Consider the following 14,964-nt stretch of genomic DNA (forward strand, 5'->3'; position numbering starts at 1 on the left):
TCAGTCAGGCCCATGGCGAGGCCTCCTCTCCTCATGCTCCAGGCTGACACACAGGCTGCCTGCCTCATGCCCTAACTCCTCACTGCCTTTCAGAGCTCATCTGAGGTACTCTTTCATCTGAGAAGTCATCTACGTGTTCCCATCTCTGCCTTGGGTGTTCTTTTTCCACACTTCCATAGGATCCTGAGTCTTGGGCTTCCCATATCATGGCATTAACCACACAGTATTGTAAGGACCTTATAATGCTTGAGTCTCCACAGCTTTGTGACTCGATGGGGCCAGGGCTCCATCCCTGGACTGGATGGCTACTGATGTCTTTTGGATTGACGACTGAAATCCCAGTGCTTGACAAGTATCTTACAGTATCTTGCACCTAATAGGTTTTCTCAATGCTTATTGATTGAGTGAATTATTGAGCAAATACGTGAGTGAACCTCAGAACTATTTTAAGCACTCTGGAAGATTAAAGAGATGAATGGACCAAGGATATAAAGGAGTTAACATAAGCAATATTAGAGACTAATTAGACAATGCTAATTGTGAGGCACTAAATGACTTGAAGAAAGAAGAAAGCAATAAAGATGAAAATCATTAAGGAAGGTTTGGTAAAAATGTAGACCTTGAACTTACCTTTGAGGTAGTTGGGTGGAAGAGCTGAAGGAACATGTATTCAGCATTGTTGTTCCAGAAGGGTGAATTAGCAACGATGTGTTGGTCTGATTCTTCTTTATCAGACTCTACTCCTCTGCAAAATTTCCCTTTGTAATTTATGGTTCTAGTCACTGAATCATCAGGATGGAAGTGACGAACATCCTAAAGTTTTTCTTTCAAAGATGTTTCAAAGAGCATTGCTTCTTTTCTTCCAGAGACACAGATGTGCACACTGTGGCTTCCCTGCTAAAGCTCTACCTACGAGACCTCCCAGAGCCCGTGGTTCCCTGGAGCCAGTACGAAGGGTTCCTGCTCTGTGGACAGCTCACGAATGCGGACGAGGCAAAGGTTTGCATCTTAGAGTTAGTTGTCCTGCTTTAGAAGAAAGTGATTGGTTTTCTGGACACTATTCCAGTAGACAACAGTGGGTCAAGGGGCCCATACTTTTTGGTAAGATAGTCAAAATGCAACTTCCTCAGCAACAAAAGGCATATGAACTCAATCATGATGACTGGCAAACCACAGCCTTCATGAGATGTAATAATCCAGTAAAGAATTGGACCATAATCAAATACTGCTGGGTCACATTAAAAGTAGGGAGAAAAGGAGGATACATCGGAGGAGGGTTTTAAGCCCGATGGCCTTGCTGAGACTTGCTGGGACACAACGACAGGCTGGAAGGCAGGTGCGAGGTCACATAGTTCAAGCTCCACAGCAACTTGAGTGTCAGATGTGGTCATCCAAGGAATGCATGTCCCAGGGAGAAGAAGGATAGGGAAGGTTTTTTGATTGTTGTTCTTTTTAGCCATAGCTGCCTGTAGGGTCTGTAACCACCATCTGCAATATGCTTGTGAGAGTGCACAAGTTCACCAGCAGGATTTTTGATCCTGTATAAGTTATTTCTAGAGAGGCCTTGTAGTCAACAGGGATCACACTGTATTCATGTTATTGTAATCAACCAACCAACCAAAGAAACTGATGAAACCCAACCAACAACAATAAACCTCGATGATTTTTAAACAAGATTTTCAAATCCAAGTGATCCATGAAGAAGTTTATGTTTATATCAATGACTATGTTAAAAGCCCTCTCTGGCAAAGTGGTGCACAGAAAAATCTATAATGAAGACCTAGATTTAACTTTGATTTTTCCATTATACAGATTATACATCTTTTATAAGACTCAGTTTATTTACTTTGACCAATAGAACTTTCTATGGTAATGGAACTTTCATATATCTGCACCTTTCAATATGGTAACCACCAGCCACACATGGCTATTGGGCATCTAAAATGTGGTTACTGCACCTGGGAAGCCAAATTCCTAATTTTATTTAATTTTGATTTAAATTTAAGTAGCTACATGTGGCAAGTAACTGCTATATTGAACAGCACAAACTTAGATAATTTTCATGATAATATCATACCATGCCTAGGATTGTTTTGAGGACCCAGGGATATGATACTGGTGGGTGACTTTAACATTTTTTTCAATATAAGGGAAGGTTTATTATCTTCCATACTTCAGAATGTATGAGATAGCCTGCTTCATAGAATATATTTATTTAAAATGAATGAAGAAACAGCACCCTAGCCCTGTAAGAAGACACAGCTGTGAGAACTTCCATCCCTGACTGAGGATGGGGGGAGCATCATGATTTGAATAGATCCTGACATAAGAGAAAAGCTGACTTTATATTTCAGGAAAGGAAGAGAACAATAATGATGTGGCTAACATGATACAGGTTTTGTAGCTCTTTTCCAAACAAAAATTAGATTGCATGGATCTGAGGCACGATATTTTGTGCGTAACTTAAGAATTTTATTGGGGGAGGGAGAAGGGGATATGAAAAGTCTTAACTTATACTGGTGTGTCTGCTCACTATTGTGAAAGTAATAAAATTTCATGGAATAATGTTTAAAAGGCAGCTAAAAAGATAAATGTTTCAGATTGCATCTCACCCCTGGGTTCTGGGGAAAGCAAAGGAAGCACCTAGATGCCGTTCTGACAGTAAGATTCCCACCCCTGCACTCACTTTAGACTTGCATCTCCCAGCTTTTCTCAACCTCAGCATCTCTGAGAGTTTCCACATCTGTGGCAATGCATGTCTACACACAGGGACCAACGTCCTTCTCACTGGTGAAAACACGGCAGAGGTGGCAGCTAGGAGGGGTGAGTCTGTAGCAACCTTTGCAATGAATTTACTTGACTCAACTGACAAAGGGATCTTAGCATGAAGCTGACACTACGCTAAGAAGGTCAACATCTACAGAAGCTGCTCCGTGTAGGCTGACAAGGCTGGAGGGTGCGTTTTCTGCAGGAGAGCCACTCAGGTTTGAGGAGTGCCTGCATACCACATGTGAATTGTGTACTCTCTCTATTTTTTTTTTTTGAGATGGAGTTTTGCTCTTTCACCCAGGCTGGAGTGCAGTGGCGCGTTCTCTGGTCACTGCAATCTCTGCCTTCTGGTTTTAAGCGATTCTCCTGCCTCAGCCTCCCGAGTAGCTTGGATTACAGGTGCACGTCACCATGTCCGGCTAGTGAATTGTGTACTCTCACAAGCACCATGTTGCATATGGTGACTACAGACCCTACAGGCAGCTGTGGTTGAAAAGAACACGGAAAAGCTCGCTGTCCCTCTTCTCTTTGGCTCGTGCATTCCTGGTAGACCTTGTCTGACATGCATGGCCATCCATTGCAGAGCTTGAACAGTCTGACCTTGCACCGTCCTCCAGCCTGGTCTGCCTGTCTCTGTGAGCCAGCAGGTCTCAGCTAGGCCATAGTGCTTGAAATCCTTCTCAGAAGAATCCTCCATTTCTCACCAGTCTTAAAGTGATTCTGAGATATCTTATTGTGGTCTTATTCTTTATTGGATTGTTACATCTCAAGCATTCTTAAGCAAACAATTAACGTATGAGTTGTTCAACAGTCCTTCCTTAGAGTAGCTCATAGTCAAAGGTGGGGTGCAGTGTCATAGTTACAGATAAATAAAAACTATACATAACAAAAACTGGGCCGGGCGCGGTGGCTCAAGCCTGTAATCCCAGCACTTTGGGAGGCCGAGACGGGCGGATCACGAGGTCAGGAGATTGAGACCATCCTGGCTAACACGGTGAAACCCCGTCTCTACTAAAAAATACAAAAAACTAGCTGGGCAAGGTGGCGGGCGCCTGTAGTCCCAGCTACTCGAGAGGCTGAGGCAGGAGAACGGCGTGAACCCAGGAGGCGGAGGTCAGAGTGAGCTGAGATCCGGCCACTGCACTCCAGCCTGGGCGACAGCGGGAGACTCCTTGTCAAAAAAAAAAAAAAAAAAAACTATGACCCTTTTAAAAAAATTATAAGAGAATTTAGAGTTATTTCCATTTTTTTTTTAAAACCCACAAAACTACAGGGACAGGAATGACTGCCAAAGTGTTGTTTCTTCACAGATACACCAATTCTGTTCCAGGGTCTCCTTGCTGGCATGTGGGCAGGCTCATTTACTGGTAAATGATTTACTGGTGTAAATCTCTTCCCAGGCTCAGCAGGAGTTGATGAAGCAGCTCTCCATCCTTCCTCGTGACAACTATAGTCTCCTGAGCTACATCTGCAGGTGAGAGGCCCCTGGTATCAACTCTACAGTTTTCAACCCCATCAGAAAGAAGCTCCTAGTTAGAAGAGGAGGGACCACCTCTGTGAACACAGAGATTCTGGTCCAGCACTTTGGAAGATCAGCTGTATTCACGTAGCACTGAAGTGGCTTCCTGTATAATTTCAAGGATTCTGAAAACCTGGTTGACCCACAAAATGAACGTGCTCCCCCCTTTAGGCCTGCCTCAGCACTGCTCAGAGTCCTGGGACATGCAAGAGAACCCAGAATCCTTATAATGATTCTAGAATGATCTCCCATCTTTGTGACTCTGAGCCATAGCTTAGCTCTAGGGAGACAGTCATTCTGGGCCACCCTGGTTATTTTCCTTCAGCCCTTTCTGGAGACCTGCTGTGTACCACCCCTGTGGCAACTCTAGCTGTGGATTGACCCAGATCTGGCTGGGCTGGGCTGGGAACTGGGATCTTCATCCCAGACTGATCTGAATTTTGTCTTTTATTTTTAAAAAGTAATTTGTTGTAGTTCCTAGATAATAAAAGTCATACTTGCTTGACTTGGAAACCAGGAAGATACAGCAAACGGTAAACGAGAAATAAAAAGGACCCACAATCCCTTCACCAGCAATAAGTACTGTTAACACTCAGGCATTTTCCCGTCTGGGTGTTTTCTCTCCATGATAGATCTTTTCACACCTTAATATAAATATAGGGGAATAATATTTTATTCTAAATCAAAATTATATAAAGGATTGTATCCTGCTTTTTTGGTTTAATGTTTTATTATGAGCATTTCTCTATGTCATAAAATTGGATTATGAATAACTTCATAATATTTCATAATGTTTCATCATTTGGACACATCACCATTTATTTAATAATTGCTCTGTATTTGAAATTGTGTTGCTTCATTCTATCCATTTTTAAATGGTTTTTAGAGAGTGTATTTAGAAATTCCCTATTTTTACAGTGAATCTGAGAGCTTTGTGCCTCAAAAGGGGTAGAATTTTAGCAAAAATTCAGTATCGGTTATGGAGCACCTGCTGAGAATTAGCAATGCTTGTGCTCTAATCAGAGGATGAGAACAAGGAGGCACCATGGATTCCCCGGCCCTGAAATCTTCTTACCAATAAAGTTTTCCTCTCTGGAGACTTGGGTGGGATGGGTGCTGAGAGCTGGGAGATAAGCCTATCAGGGCAAGACATGGGTATGGTCAGATACCCATTTTACCTTTTCTAGTCCATTCTGAGGTCCTGGAAGTGGATCTTGTCTCTTGCTTATGTGATTCCACCCACCTCCCACAACCCCCACCCCAGCAGCTGGGCAGGACCCCCCTGGTTTCTCTTCCTTCCTTGGTCTTGGGTCTTTCAAGATGAGGCTAAATTCTTGTGGGCAGAGCAGGCTGGTCTCATTCCTGAGACTGGGAGGAAAGTGTTAGCTCCATCCCTGAGTTCTCGCTGGAACCCTGTAGTGCTTCTTCCTGGCTACTTCCTGCTTTCTACCATGGGATTTCTTGGCTGCCTGCAGGTTCCTACATGAAATACAGCTGAACTGTGCTGTTAACAAGATGAGCGTGGACAACCTGGCTACTGTGATTGGTGTGAATCTCATCAGGTCGAAGGTCGAAGACCCTGCCGTGATCATGAGAGGTATGGCTGGTCCCATAGTGAAAGCAGGTACACAGGAAGTAACAATTACAACACTCCCCCTGATATTTGTGCACTGCTCTGCAGTTTGCCAAGCATTTTCAGCCGGTTATCTATCTCATCTGAATCATGCAATAGCCTTGTGAGGTAGGCGGGGCAGGAATTGTGTCTATTTTTCAGATCACAACAAAGGACAGAGGTCAAGGGTTTGCCCAACGGTCCCACAGTACAGTAGACTAGTACAAAAATAGCTAGCCAGTGTTTCTTAGTCTTTTATTACTTTTACATACCCTAAGCCAGATTGAGCAAGCAGGTTTCATTTTATTTTATTTTTTTTTATTTATTGAGTTGGAGCCTCACTCTGTTGCCTAGGCTGGAGTGCAGTGGTGCAACCTTAGCTCACTATAACCTCTGCCTCCTGGGTTCAAGTGATTCTCCTGCCTCAGCCTCTCGAGTAGCTGGGACTACAGGCATACACCCCCACACCCAGATAATTTTTGTAATTTTAGTAGAGACAGAGTTTCACCATGTTGGCCAGGCTGGTTTCAAGCTCCTGACCTCAAGTGATCTTCCCGCCTTGGCCTCCCAAAGTGCTGAGATTACAGGTGTGAGCCACCGTGCCCAGCCAGGTTTCATTTTATGAGCCAGCCCACAAAAAGGCTGCTTATAAAGCTGTGCTGTGCAGGCTTCTGAAGCTGTGTCCTGACACAGAGTACCGATATCTGCCATGGGCGTGGGGGAAGAAAACCTGGCACATATTTGCTGTGTGTCTGATGAGAAACCATAGATCATATTGAGGACCACATCAGGAGAGAAAGATGTCTTTATTTTCTCTGCTGTTTTATTGCCTACTTTCCTGATCAAAAACTAATCCAGTGGACTATTGGCTCCCTCTGAAACAGCTCCCTCTTTCATTCTACTTCCATGTCCTTCTATTCCATCCCTTTCAACATAATCTCCAACTCCAAGCAATTAAAAAGGGTCTTTTGAGAAGAAAAATGAGGCCCTTCTGGGCCTCAGTTTTAGAACTGAGTTTGGAGACATCCATGGGTGGGGATCCTTGAGGACTGACTACCTGCCTCCTACACTACACTATAGATCTTTTTCTTCTTTCTTTCAGGGACTCCTCAGATCCAAAGAGTGATGACTATGATGATCAGAGACCATGAAGTCCTCTTCCCCAAGTCCAAGGATGTACCCCTATCACCCCCTGCCCAGAAAAACGACCCCAAGAAAGCTCCAGTGGCCCGAAGCTCTGTGGGCTGGGATGCCACTGAAGACCTCCGAATTTCTAGGACAGACAGCTTCAGTAGCATGGTAAGGCACAGAGAATCTTTCTGCTTCCATTGGGTTCTTCCTTTAGTCCAGGCCATCCCACGTAAGGTCCGCTCTGGGATGGCAATTTGGGGAGTTTTAGGTGATGCAGTGTCAGTGGGCACAGCTGGTACAGACTCATCTGAACACACCTTGAAAGCCTGGCCTCTTTCCAAATCTAGTTTCTACTGGCATCTTTGAGGGGGGTGAGTGACAAGTGTGCCAATCGCCCAATAACTGAGCAATGAGGGTCCTCACTGAAGCCCACTCTAAAAGAAAGGCTCAAATACAGTCCAGAGAAGTTCAATGGGAAAAAATGTATACCACATTGTAAATGTTTTGGTGGGAATTGTTGAAAATTCCGGGTGAATGTCCAGAGAAAACTGGTTTCCTGCTAACCCATGAAACGTGATTCCTTTCTCAGAGTATGTGATGTGTTTGTGTAATATTTCTCATTCCTCGATAAGCTGTCTCAGCCATGTCAGCCCCCACGTTTGTGCCGAAGGGTTGAAACTCACGTTCCCAATGTCCAAAAGCTCTGCTGACTCTGAAATGTAGACTATGTGAGGGCAATAATTTACAAAGGTCAAATATTTTTATATATTTATAGGAACAAATAGTTTTACAAAGAACATGTGGACTTTATATAGTAGCTTGATCTTTATGTGTGGCCAAAAAATGGATTTCAGATTTCTAGTTGACCAGATGATGCAAATTACCTACAGTACTGTTAACCCTGAAGATTTGTTTAAAAGGCAGGTAGTGGGTGGTAGTTGTGATTTTTCTTAGGATAGGTCTTTCTGGATGCAATGCATTCTACTAACACTCTAAAACTAAAATAAAATTTAAAAACGCTCATACTTCATGTAACAAGATCATCCCACAGTCCTTGAGAATAGCTATTATTGTACTCATTTAATAGGCTTCTGCCATTTATTGATTTCTGTGGGTAGGCACTATGCTGGGAAATTTACACTGCTCACCTCTAGAGTCCTCATGTTACATAACATTGTAAGGCAGAATTTGTCATTCGTATTGTGTTACTGAGGAGCAGAAACTCAGAGAGGTTGAGAAGCTGGCCCAGTGTAGTAGCACTAGCTTGTTATAGAGGAGGACTCAGATCCAGTTCTCCCTTCAGGACCCAGGTGCCTCTAACTCCAGGTGGGGTTTCTGAAGCAAGTGATTGGCTACAAAGGTAAAGGGAGGGCTTGAACCCAATTGTCTGATTTTATGTTTAGGTCTCACTTGATCTTAGCCAAAAGGCCAACAAGTGATTGATTTTATGTTTAGGTCTCATATTCTGTCTCCTTTTTCTTTATAATTTCATTAAAAATATATATAAGCACATAGTTCAAGTAATCAAAAAGATAGGAAAAGGTATACGTTGAGAAGTTCTGCTCCCTCCCACCCACCCCATCCCTCTCTGCCTTAGTTTCTTATTTATCCTTCCAATGTTCCTTTATGAAAATATAAGAAGACATGAGTATAAATTATTTACCTCTTTTTTTACACAAAATGTATTATAATTCTCTCTCTCTCTACAGTCACACACATACACATACAGTCATACACACACTCTTACACACAGCTCTGTATCTTGCATTTTTGTACTTAGCAGTGTATCCTGGAGACTTTTTCATGTCAATACATAGACAGCTACCTCATATGACCTCATGTTTTCGGGAGGTGTATTGTGTCCCATTCTGTAGATGTACCAGTCCCTATAGATGAACAGACTGCCTTCGGTTCTTTTCTTTTATTTTTCTTTTTCTTTTTTCTTTTTTTTTTTTTTTGAGACAGGGTCTCACTTTACTGCCTAAGCTGGAGTGCAGTGGTATGATCACAATTTACTGCAGCTTTGACCTCCTGCTGAGGCAATCCTTCGGCCTTAGTTTCCCAAGTAGCTGGGACTACAGGTGCATACTACCATGCTGGGCTAATTTTTTTGGCATATTTTTTGTAGAGACAGGGTTTCACTATGTTGCCCAGACTGGCCTCAAACTCCTGAGCTCAAGCGATCCACCCTCCTCAGCCTCCCAAAGTGCTGGGATTACAGGTGTCAGCCACTGCACCCAGCCTTTCAGTTCTTCATACTACAAACAAAGCTGTAATAAATAACCTTGGGACCTCCTTTTGTACTCAGGCAGATGTATTTCTCAAATAAATTTTCAGAAGTGGGCTTGATGGGTCAGAAGGTAAATAGATTTGATTGTGTGATTTTGAAACAAATTATTGGAGTTTGTGTCTTTTTACACTTCCAGAAGCAATGCATGAAAGAGCTGTTTTCCTACAGTTTCACCAACAGAGTGTGTTGTCAAATTTTGGGGGTTTGCTCATCTAATAAGTGAGAACTGGCATTTCAGTAATTTTAATTTTAATTTGAGTTTCTCTTATTATTAGAGAGGCTGAACATCTTTTCTTATGTACAAGGACTAGCTTCATTTTTTCCTCTGTGAACTGCCTGATCTTGCCCTTTGCCCATAATTATATTGCTTGTTGATCTCTTCCGTCACAACTTTTATGAAGTTTATCTATTAAGGAGAGTAACCAATTGTCTGATATGCATAACAAATACTTTTTGCCAGTTTTTTTTTTTTGGTTTGGTATGTGGTGATTTGTCACTTTGTTTTTATTTTTGTTCTTTTTAATTTTTTAGGTCATGGAAATCAAAAGGTCAAATTTATCAATCTTTTATGGCTTCTGGGTTTTTAGTCATAGTTACAGAGACCACCCATTCTAAGATTACATAAGGATCCTGCTTTAGGACTCTTTAACCACAAACACACACTTGATTTTGGTGAGCACTTCATCTCTAGAACATGGTTCCTTTAGTGCAATATCCTTTTGGAAAAAAATGCCAGTGCAGATAATCAACTAATGTGATACATTAAGAATTTCATAGGTATGCTCCCAGGGAACATTTGTTTTGGGGTCTCTAATCCTTACCTTGGGAGCATGACACACAGAGGTGAAAACCCATGTGACATCCATGTCTGTTTCTTTTCTAGACAAGCGACTCTGATACAACCAGCCCCACCAGACAGCAGCCAAGCGATGGATTTCCGGAGGACAGCAGCAAAGTACCCAGGGAGAAGCCAGGAGATTGGAAGATGCAGCCTCGTAAAAGGACTCAAACACTCCCTAACCGGAAATGTTTCTTGACATCAGCTTTTCAAGGTGCCAATAGCAGCAAAATGGAGATCTTTAAAAATGAATTCTGGTCGCCTTCCTCAGAGGCTAAGGCAGGGGAAGGGCACAGGAGAACGATGTCTCAAGACTTGCGCCAACTTTCTGACTCCCAGCGGACTTCCACCTACGATAATGTCCCTTCCCTGCCAGGGTCCCCTCGGGAGGAAGCCAGTGCACTCTCTTCCCAAGCCTGTGACTCCAAGGGAGATACTCTTGCCAGTCCAAACTCTGAAACTGGGCCTGGAAAAAAGAACTCTGGAGAAGAGGAACTTCATTCTTTGCAGAGGACGGTCCAAGAGCTACGAAAGGAAATAGAAACACAGAAGCAAATGTATGAAGAACAGATTAAAAAGTAAGTCAGACAGAGGGGCACTGAGAGGCACTTGGCTTCCATCTTTAGAGATAAGAGGGATTGTTCCCACCCGCCAGAGAAATCACATCATAAAGCTTCAGTGTGGGGAAGACAGTAATCTATAGCAGGTCTAGGAAGGAAAGAGTAAAGGGAACAATGAGATGACTAAGTTGGTGCACACTCTAAACTTTAGACTAGATTTAGGAAATGTCAATATCTAGCTTAAGTAGCTTAATCAATAATTTCCAAACAGTGGTTCTTTAAGAATCAACATGCTTTAATTACTTTAAAGGAAATAATTTTTTTTATGTTAAGGTCATTCGTGGATTCTGCAAACATTCCTCGAGCCCCTCCTCTGTGCCAGGCACATTCTAGTTGTTAGGGTATAGCACTGAACAAAAGAGACAAAAGTCCCTGCACTTACAGAACTTCTTCTAGTGGAGACAGATGGACAATACAAATATATAATAAAATATATGTTATGTCAGCTGATGGCAAGTGCTGTGGAGAAAAATAAAGTGGGTCAGGAGGTTGGAAAGTTCAAGGAACGGGTTCCAATGTAAAATAGGGGGATCAGGGAAGGCCTCCCTGAGAAGGCAGCAGGTGAGTAAAGGCCTGAAGGAGATGAGGAGCAAGTCAGGTGCGGAGATGGGAGATGATTATGGCCACTGCTGAGGCTGTGAGAAAGGAGCAGGCCCCCATGGTCCCACCCAGGAAGAACGGAAGCCGCCTTCCAGGGAGAGTGATTAGCAGATGAGGGTGGAGAAGTACAGGAGGCCAGGACGCTGTAGGGATTTGTCAGCCACTGGAAAGCCTGAGTCTGGATGGTTTCAACCTGGTTTATGCTTCATTGGCTCACTGGCTTCCCACTGAGCACCGGCTGCAGGGGGCAAACAGAGGTGGGAGGCCAGTTAGGCAGCTATTGCCTCTGTCACATGCAAATTCCCAAGATCCGTGCACACAATTTGTCCTCTTGGGTAAGTAGAGTATTTTCTTGAAATATTTTTCACACTACTGATTGGCCAGCAAATTTGTTTTCAGGAGAGAAAACCTTGATCCAGTTGTGCCCATATCAGCACTAGTCATGAGGCAGTGAAATGTGAATTCATGGGCTCTTAGATTTATGGCTACGTCTTAGTCCATGCAGACTCGGGTATCTGAAGGGAAGGCTTCTGTGAGCCCTCATTCATTGTTCCACACAGAGAGCTGCCATCCAGAAGCAAAATGTAGCTTGTTTATCTAAGAACCTGAAACCAATCATTTGTAGAATTAAAGACTTCTGTGACATCTCGGCAGTGATCAAAGCAGTGCCATAGAAAACTCATGCTGCACTCAAACATGAGTATCTTCAACAGGGTAGGAAAAGAACTGGCTGCCACAGAGGTGGCTGCTCCTTCTGAATGGAACAGAGGCCTCTGAATCCACCAGTCGAGGAAGCCTCCCATCCCAGGCTCCTGAGCCCACACAGATTCCACCTCCCACTGGAACCCATGGTCAGGATCTAGCACAGTGCCTTACTTGGAATTTCTTCCAGAACCAGAGGGGTACAGAGAACTTGGAGAAGAAAAGTAGATTTGTAATGAGAGGGTCAGAAGGAATGAGACCAATTTAGCTTTAAGAAGAGATAGGCGGGGGTAGGCAAAGTTGTGAAGATGGATTGTTACCCACAGAATAGACCAAAGCCCTTGAAGGTAGAACCCAAGTTTTGGGCTCACATGGGAGCTCAAGTCTCCCTTGTGCAAATGGGCAGGCCATTTGGAGAGAAGGGAGGCACACTCTACAGAATGAAATTCTGAAACAGATTTCCAGTCACACAATCAGCATATGTATACTCGTTGCTAAGAGTTAATTCAGCACAGCCTGGCAGGGGGCCACTACATTAGGATTTTGGCCAGTAACGATGAAAATCCTGGCAATTCAGGAATCCCGCAGATTTTTCACCTGGCGTGGGATTCAGAAGAGAGGGTGAGACTGCCAGGATCACGGCTCCCCAAAGGGCAGTTCTCTCTGTTTCTCCAAATCTTGGTCCCCAGAAGATCCTTAATAAGACAGGGTGCTGGTCTGTGCTCTCCATTGACACAGGATGAGGAGGCACTCATGAAAAAGAGGTGTGAGAAATCTGGAATATGGATGGGGCTTCCAGGATTGATACAAGGTGCTATGGGAGTGAATATGTAGATCTATTAGAGCTGGTCTCTTCTTTCAAAGACTTTGTTATCCGGTTGAAGATACAAAACAAAATGACATGAAAAAAAAACCAAAACACAATAGATGTCACAAGATGGTGTTAAATGACAAAGGAGGGGCTCAGAAGTGCTGTGGGGATTCAGGTTTCCTGGGACATCTTCATCATCGGGACATAGCTGAGAGGTTGGATAAGGGTCTTGTGATTTGAAAAGTAAAATGAACAGCAGGTTGTAAGCAAGGGGGAAGGAAGAGCCTAGAATGAATTGCCATATTCTTTCATTCTTTTCTTTCCTTCCCTGTAGCCTTGAGAAGGAGAATTATGACGTTTGGGCTAAGGTGGTGAGGCTCAATGAAGAACTGGAGAATGAAAAGAAGAAGTTTGCAGCCCTAGAGATCAGCCTCCGCAACATGGAGCGCTCCCGGGAGGATGTTGAGAAGAGGAACAAGGCCTTGGAAGAAGAAGTCAAGGAATTTGTCAAATCCATGAAGGAACCCAAGACCGAGGCTTAAGGATCCCAGGAGTACTGCAAGGACAGCCCGAGAGAGGCCTAACTCTGACCCCTTTCTCAGTGCTACCTGATGACGGGGATACAAAATTACTCTCTGAGAGGGAAAGGATATTTTGAGGGAAACATTAAATTTCTCCATAAATAAATGAATAGAGTTTGCAGGAAGGTGAGGGTGAACAGAGATGTGTGTGGACATCTCTGACCGTCCATTGCTGTATTCAAATGGATTTTGTTATTCCACTCCGGTCTCAGGCATGACCATGTCCAACGAAGACATTCAAGGCAGCACATTTCAGGACCCAGGCAATAGACTGGCCCCAACACAGGCTGAGCTGAGGTGTGATTAATTCTTTGTTTTTTGTGTGGAACAGCTCACCTTGTCAGACAGCCTCAGGGCATCTCTGAGACACAGGGGCAGAAAATGACATTCATCTTTTGAGTCCTCATCCACAGAGTGCTGTGTTTGGGGGGCTACATCTGCTGAAGCGAGAACCCCATTGTTCCACCCCACCATGATGCCCGTTCTCCAGGTCTTCTCCAACTTATTATTAGGCTAAACCAGAACAAGCAACAAACTGTATTTATACAAGCAAAATTGATGAGAAAATTATATTCAAATAAAGCAAAAATTAAAAAGCAAGGCTATTGCTAATCCATACAGCACCTTTGTGAGAATTAGCACAAGACACTGCTCCCCTGGGGCAGATGGCTTGCTGAGCAGGGCATGGGCTGCATTTCAGTCCCGACTTGCCTTTCAGGGACAGGTGTTTCTATACTTCCTGAGCCCCCATTTCTTCTGTATTTCACACAATTGCTGTGGGGATTACATGAGAAGACACAATCTAATCCCTACTTGCTTTTTAATTGTGGATGGAGGGCCTGGGAACAAAGGCTTCCTACTATGATACGATTTGTTGTGGGTTTGGACATTAATTGTCATGATAATAGTTTCTTTTTTCCTGTTTCACCAAAATGCAAATGATTTTACCCTTCAAAGGGACAACAGGCACTGGATGATGGTGGGAGAGGGGCTTTCCCAGTGGACAGTTGATTCTTCCCCTTCTATGTCATGCCAGCCTGGCAGAGGCCCTGGTCAGGCCCCGGACCTCTAGGTAGGTTGGTTGAGTCCTTTTTTGTTGTTACCATTCTAATTAGATGGTCTCCAAGCTCTTTTGACTGGGTACCTCATCAACAGAAAATGTTTGAGCATACACCCTGCAGTATATTTATTTATAAATTATATACATGTACTACTATAGTACTCCATAATGTATATTATAAAACACACAGAACAGGAATTGAATAATAATGAGATAAAAACAAAGATCAATAGATATTCCCAAGTGTGCTTTCAGCTCTGGAGACCCCTGACCCAGTTGCCCAGCAGGCATTACCTGTATCAAATTTATGTCTTTCATCCCATTGCTCCCATAAATGTGCTTGAACTCTTGAAGCCCCATGGCTTAATTAGTGGTTTGGAATCTATGGTTGCCTCAGTGAGAGTTTAGCCTTCCCCAGCACGTGGGCCTCC

The 14,964-nt window shown here is 43.5% G+C and overlaps 1 protein-coding gene across 2 annotated transcripts in view; it reads left to right on the top strand.

Moving 5' to 3' along the window:
* The window catches only part of ARHGAP25 (Rho GTPase activating protein 25), a 90,793-nt gene extending 76,724 nt beyond the window's left edge, over window positions 1–14,069 (top strand). For both annotated transcript variants that reach the window (XM_025353735.1, XM_025353737.1), the window contains 6 exons: window positions 867–999; window positions 4,170–4,243; window positions 5,764–5,885; window positions 7,003–7,199; window positions 10,205–10,737; window positions 13,227–14,069. In XM_025353735.1, coding sequence (XP_025209520.1) covers window positions 867–999; window positions 4,170–4,243; window positions 5,764–5,885; window positions 7,003–7,199; window positions 10,205–10,737; window positions 13,227–13,434 — 1,267 coding nt within the window. In that variant the 3' untranslated portion in view covers window positions 13,435–14,069. The remainder of the gene's footprint in view (window positions 1–866; window positions 1,000–4,169; window positions 4,244–5,763; window positions 5,886–7,002; window positions 7,200–10,204; window positions 10,738–13,226) is intronic.
* Window positions 14,070–14,964: the final 895 nt, after the last annotated feature.

Source organism: Theropithecus gelada, chromosome 13, assembly GCF_003255815.1.
Source record: "Theropithecus gelada isolate Dixy chromosome 13, Tgel_1.0, whole genome shotgun sequence".
NCBI classification, from domain to species: domain Eukaryota; kingdom Metazoa; phylum Chordata; class Mammalia; order Primates; family Cercopithecidae; genus Theropithecus; species Theropithecus gelada.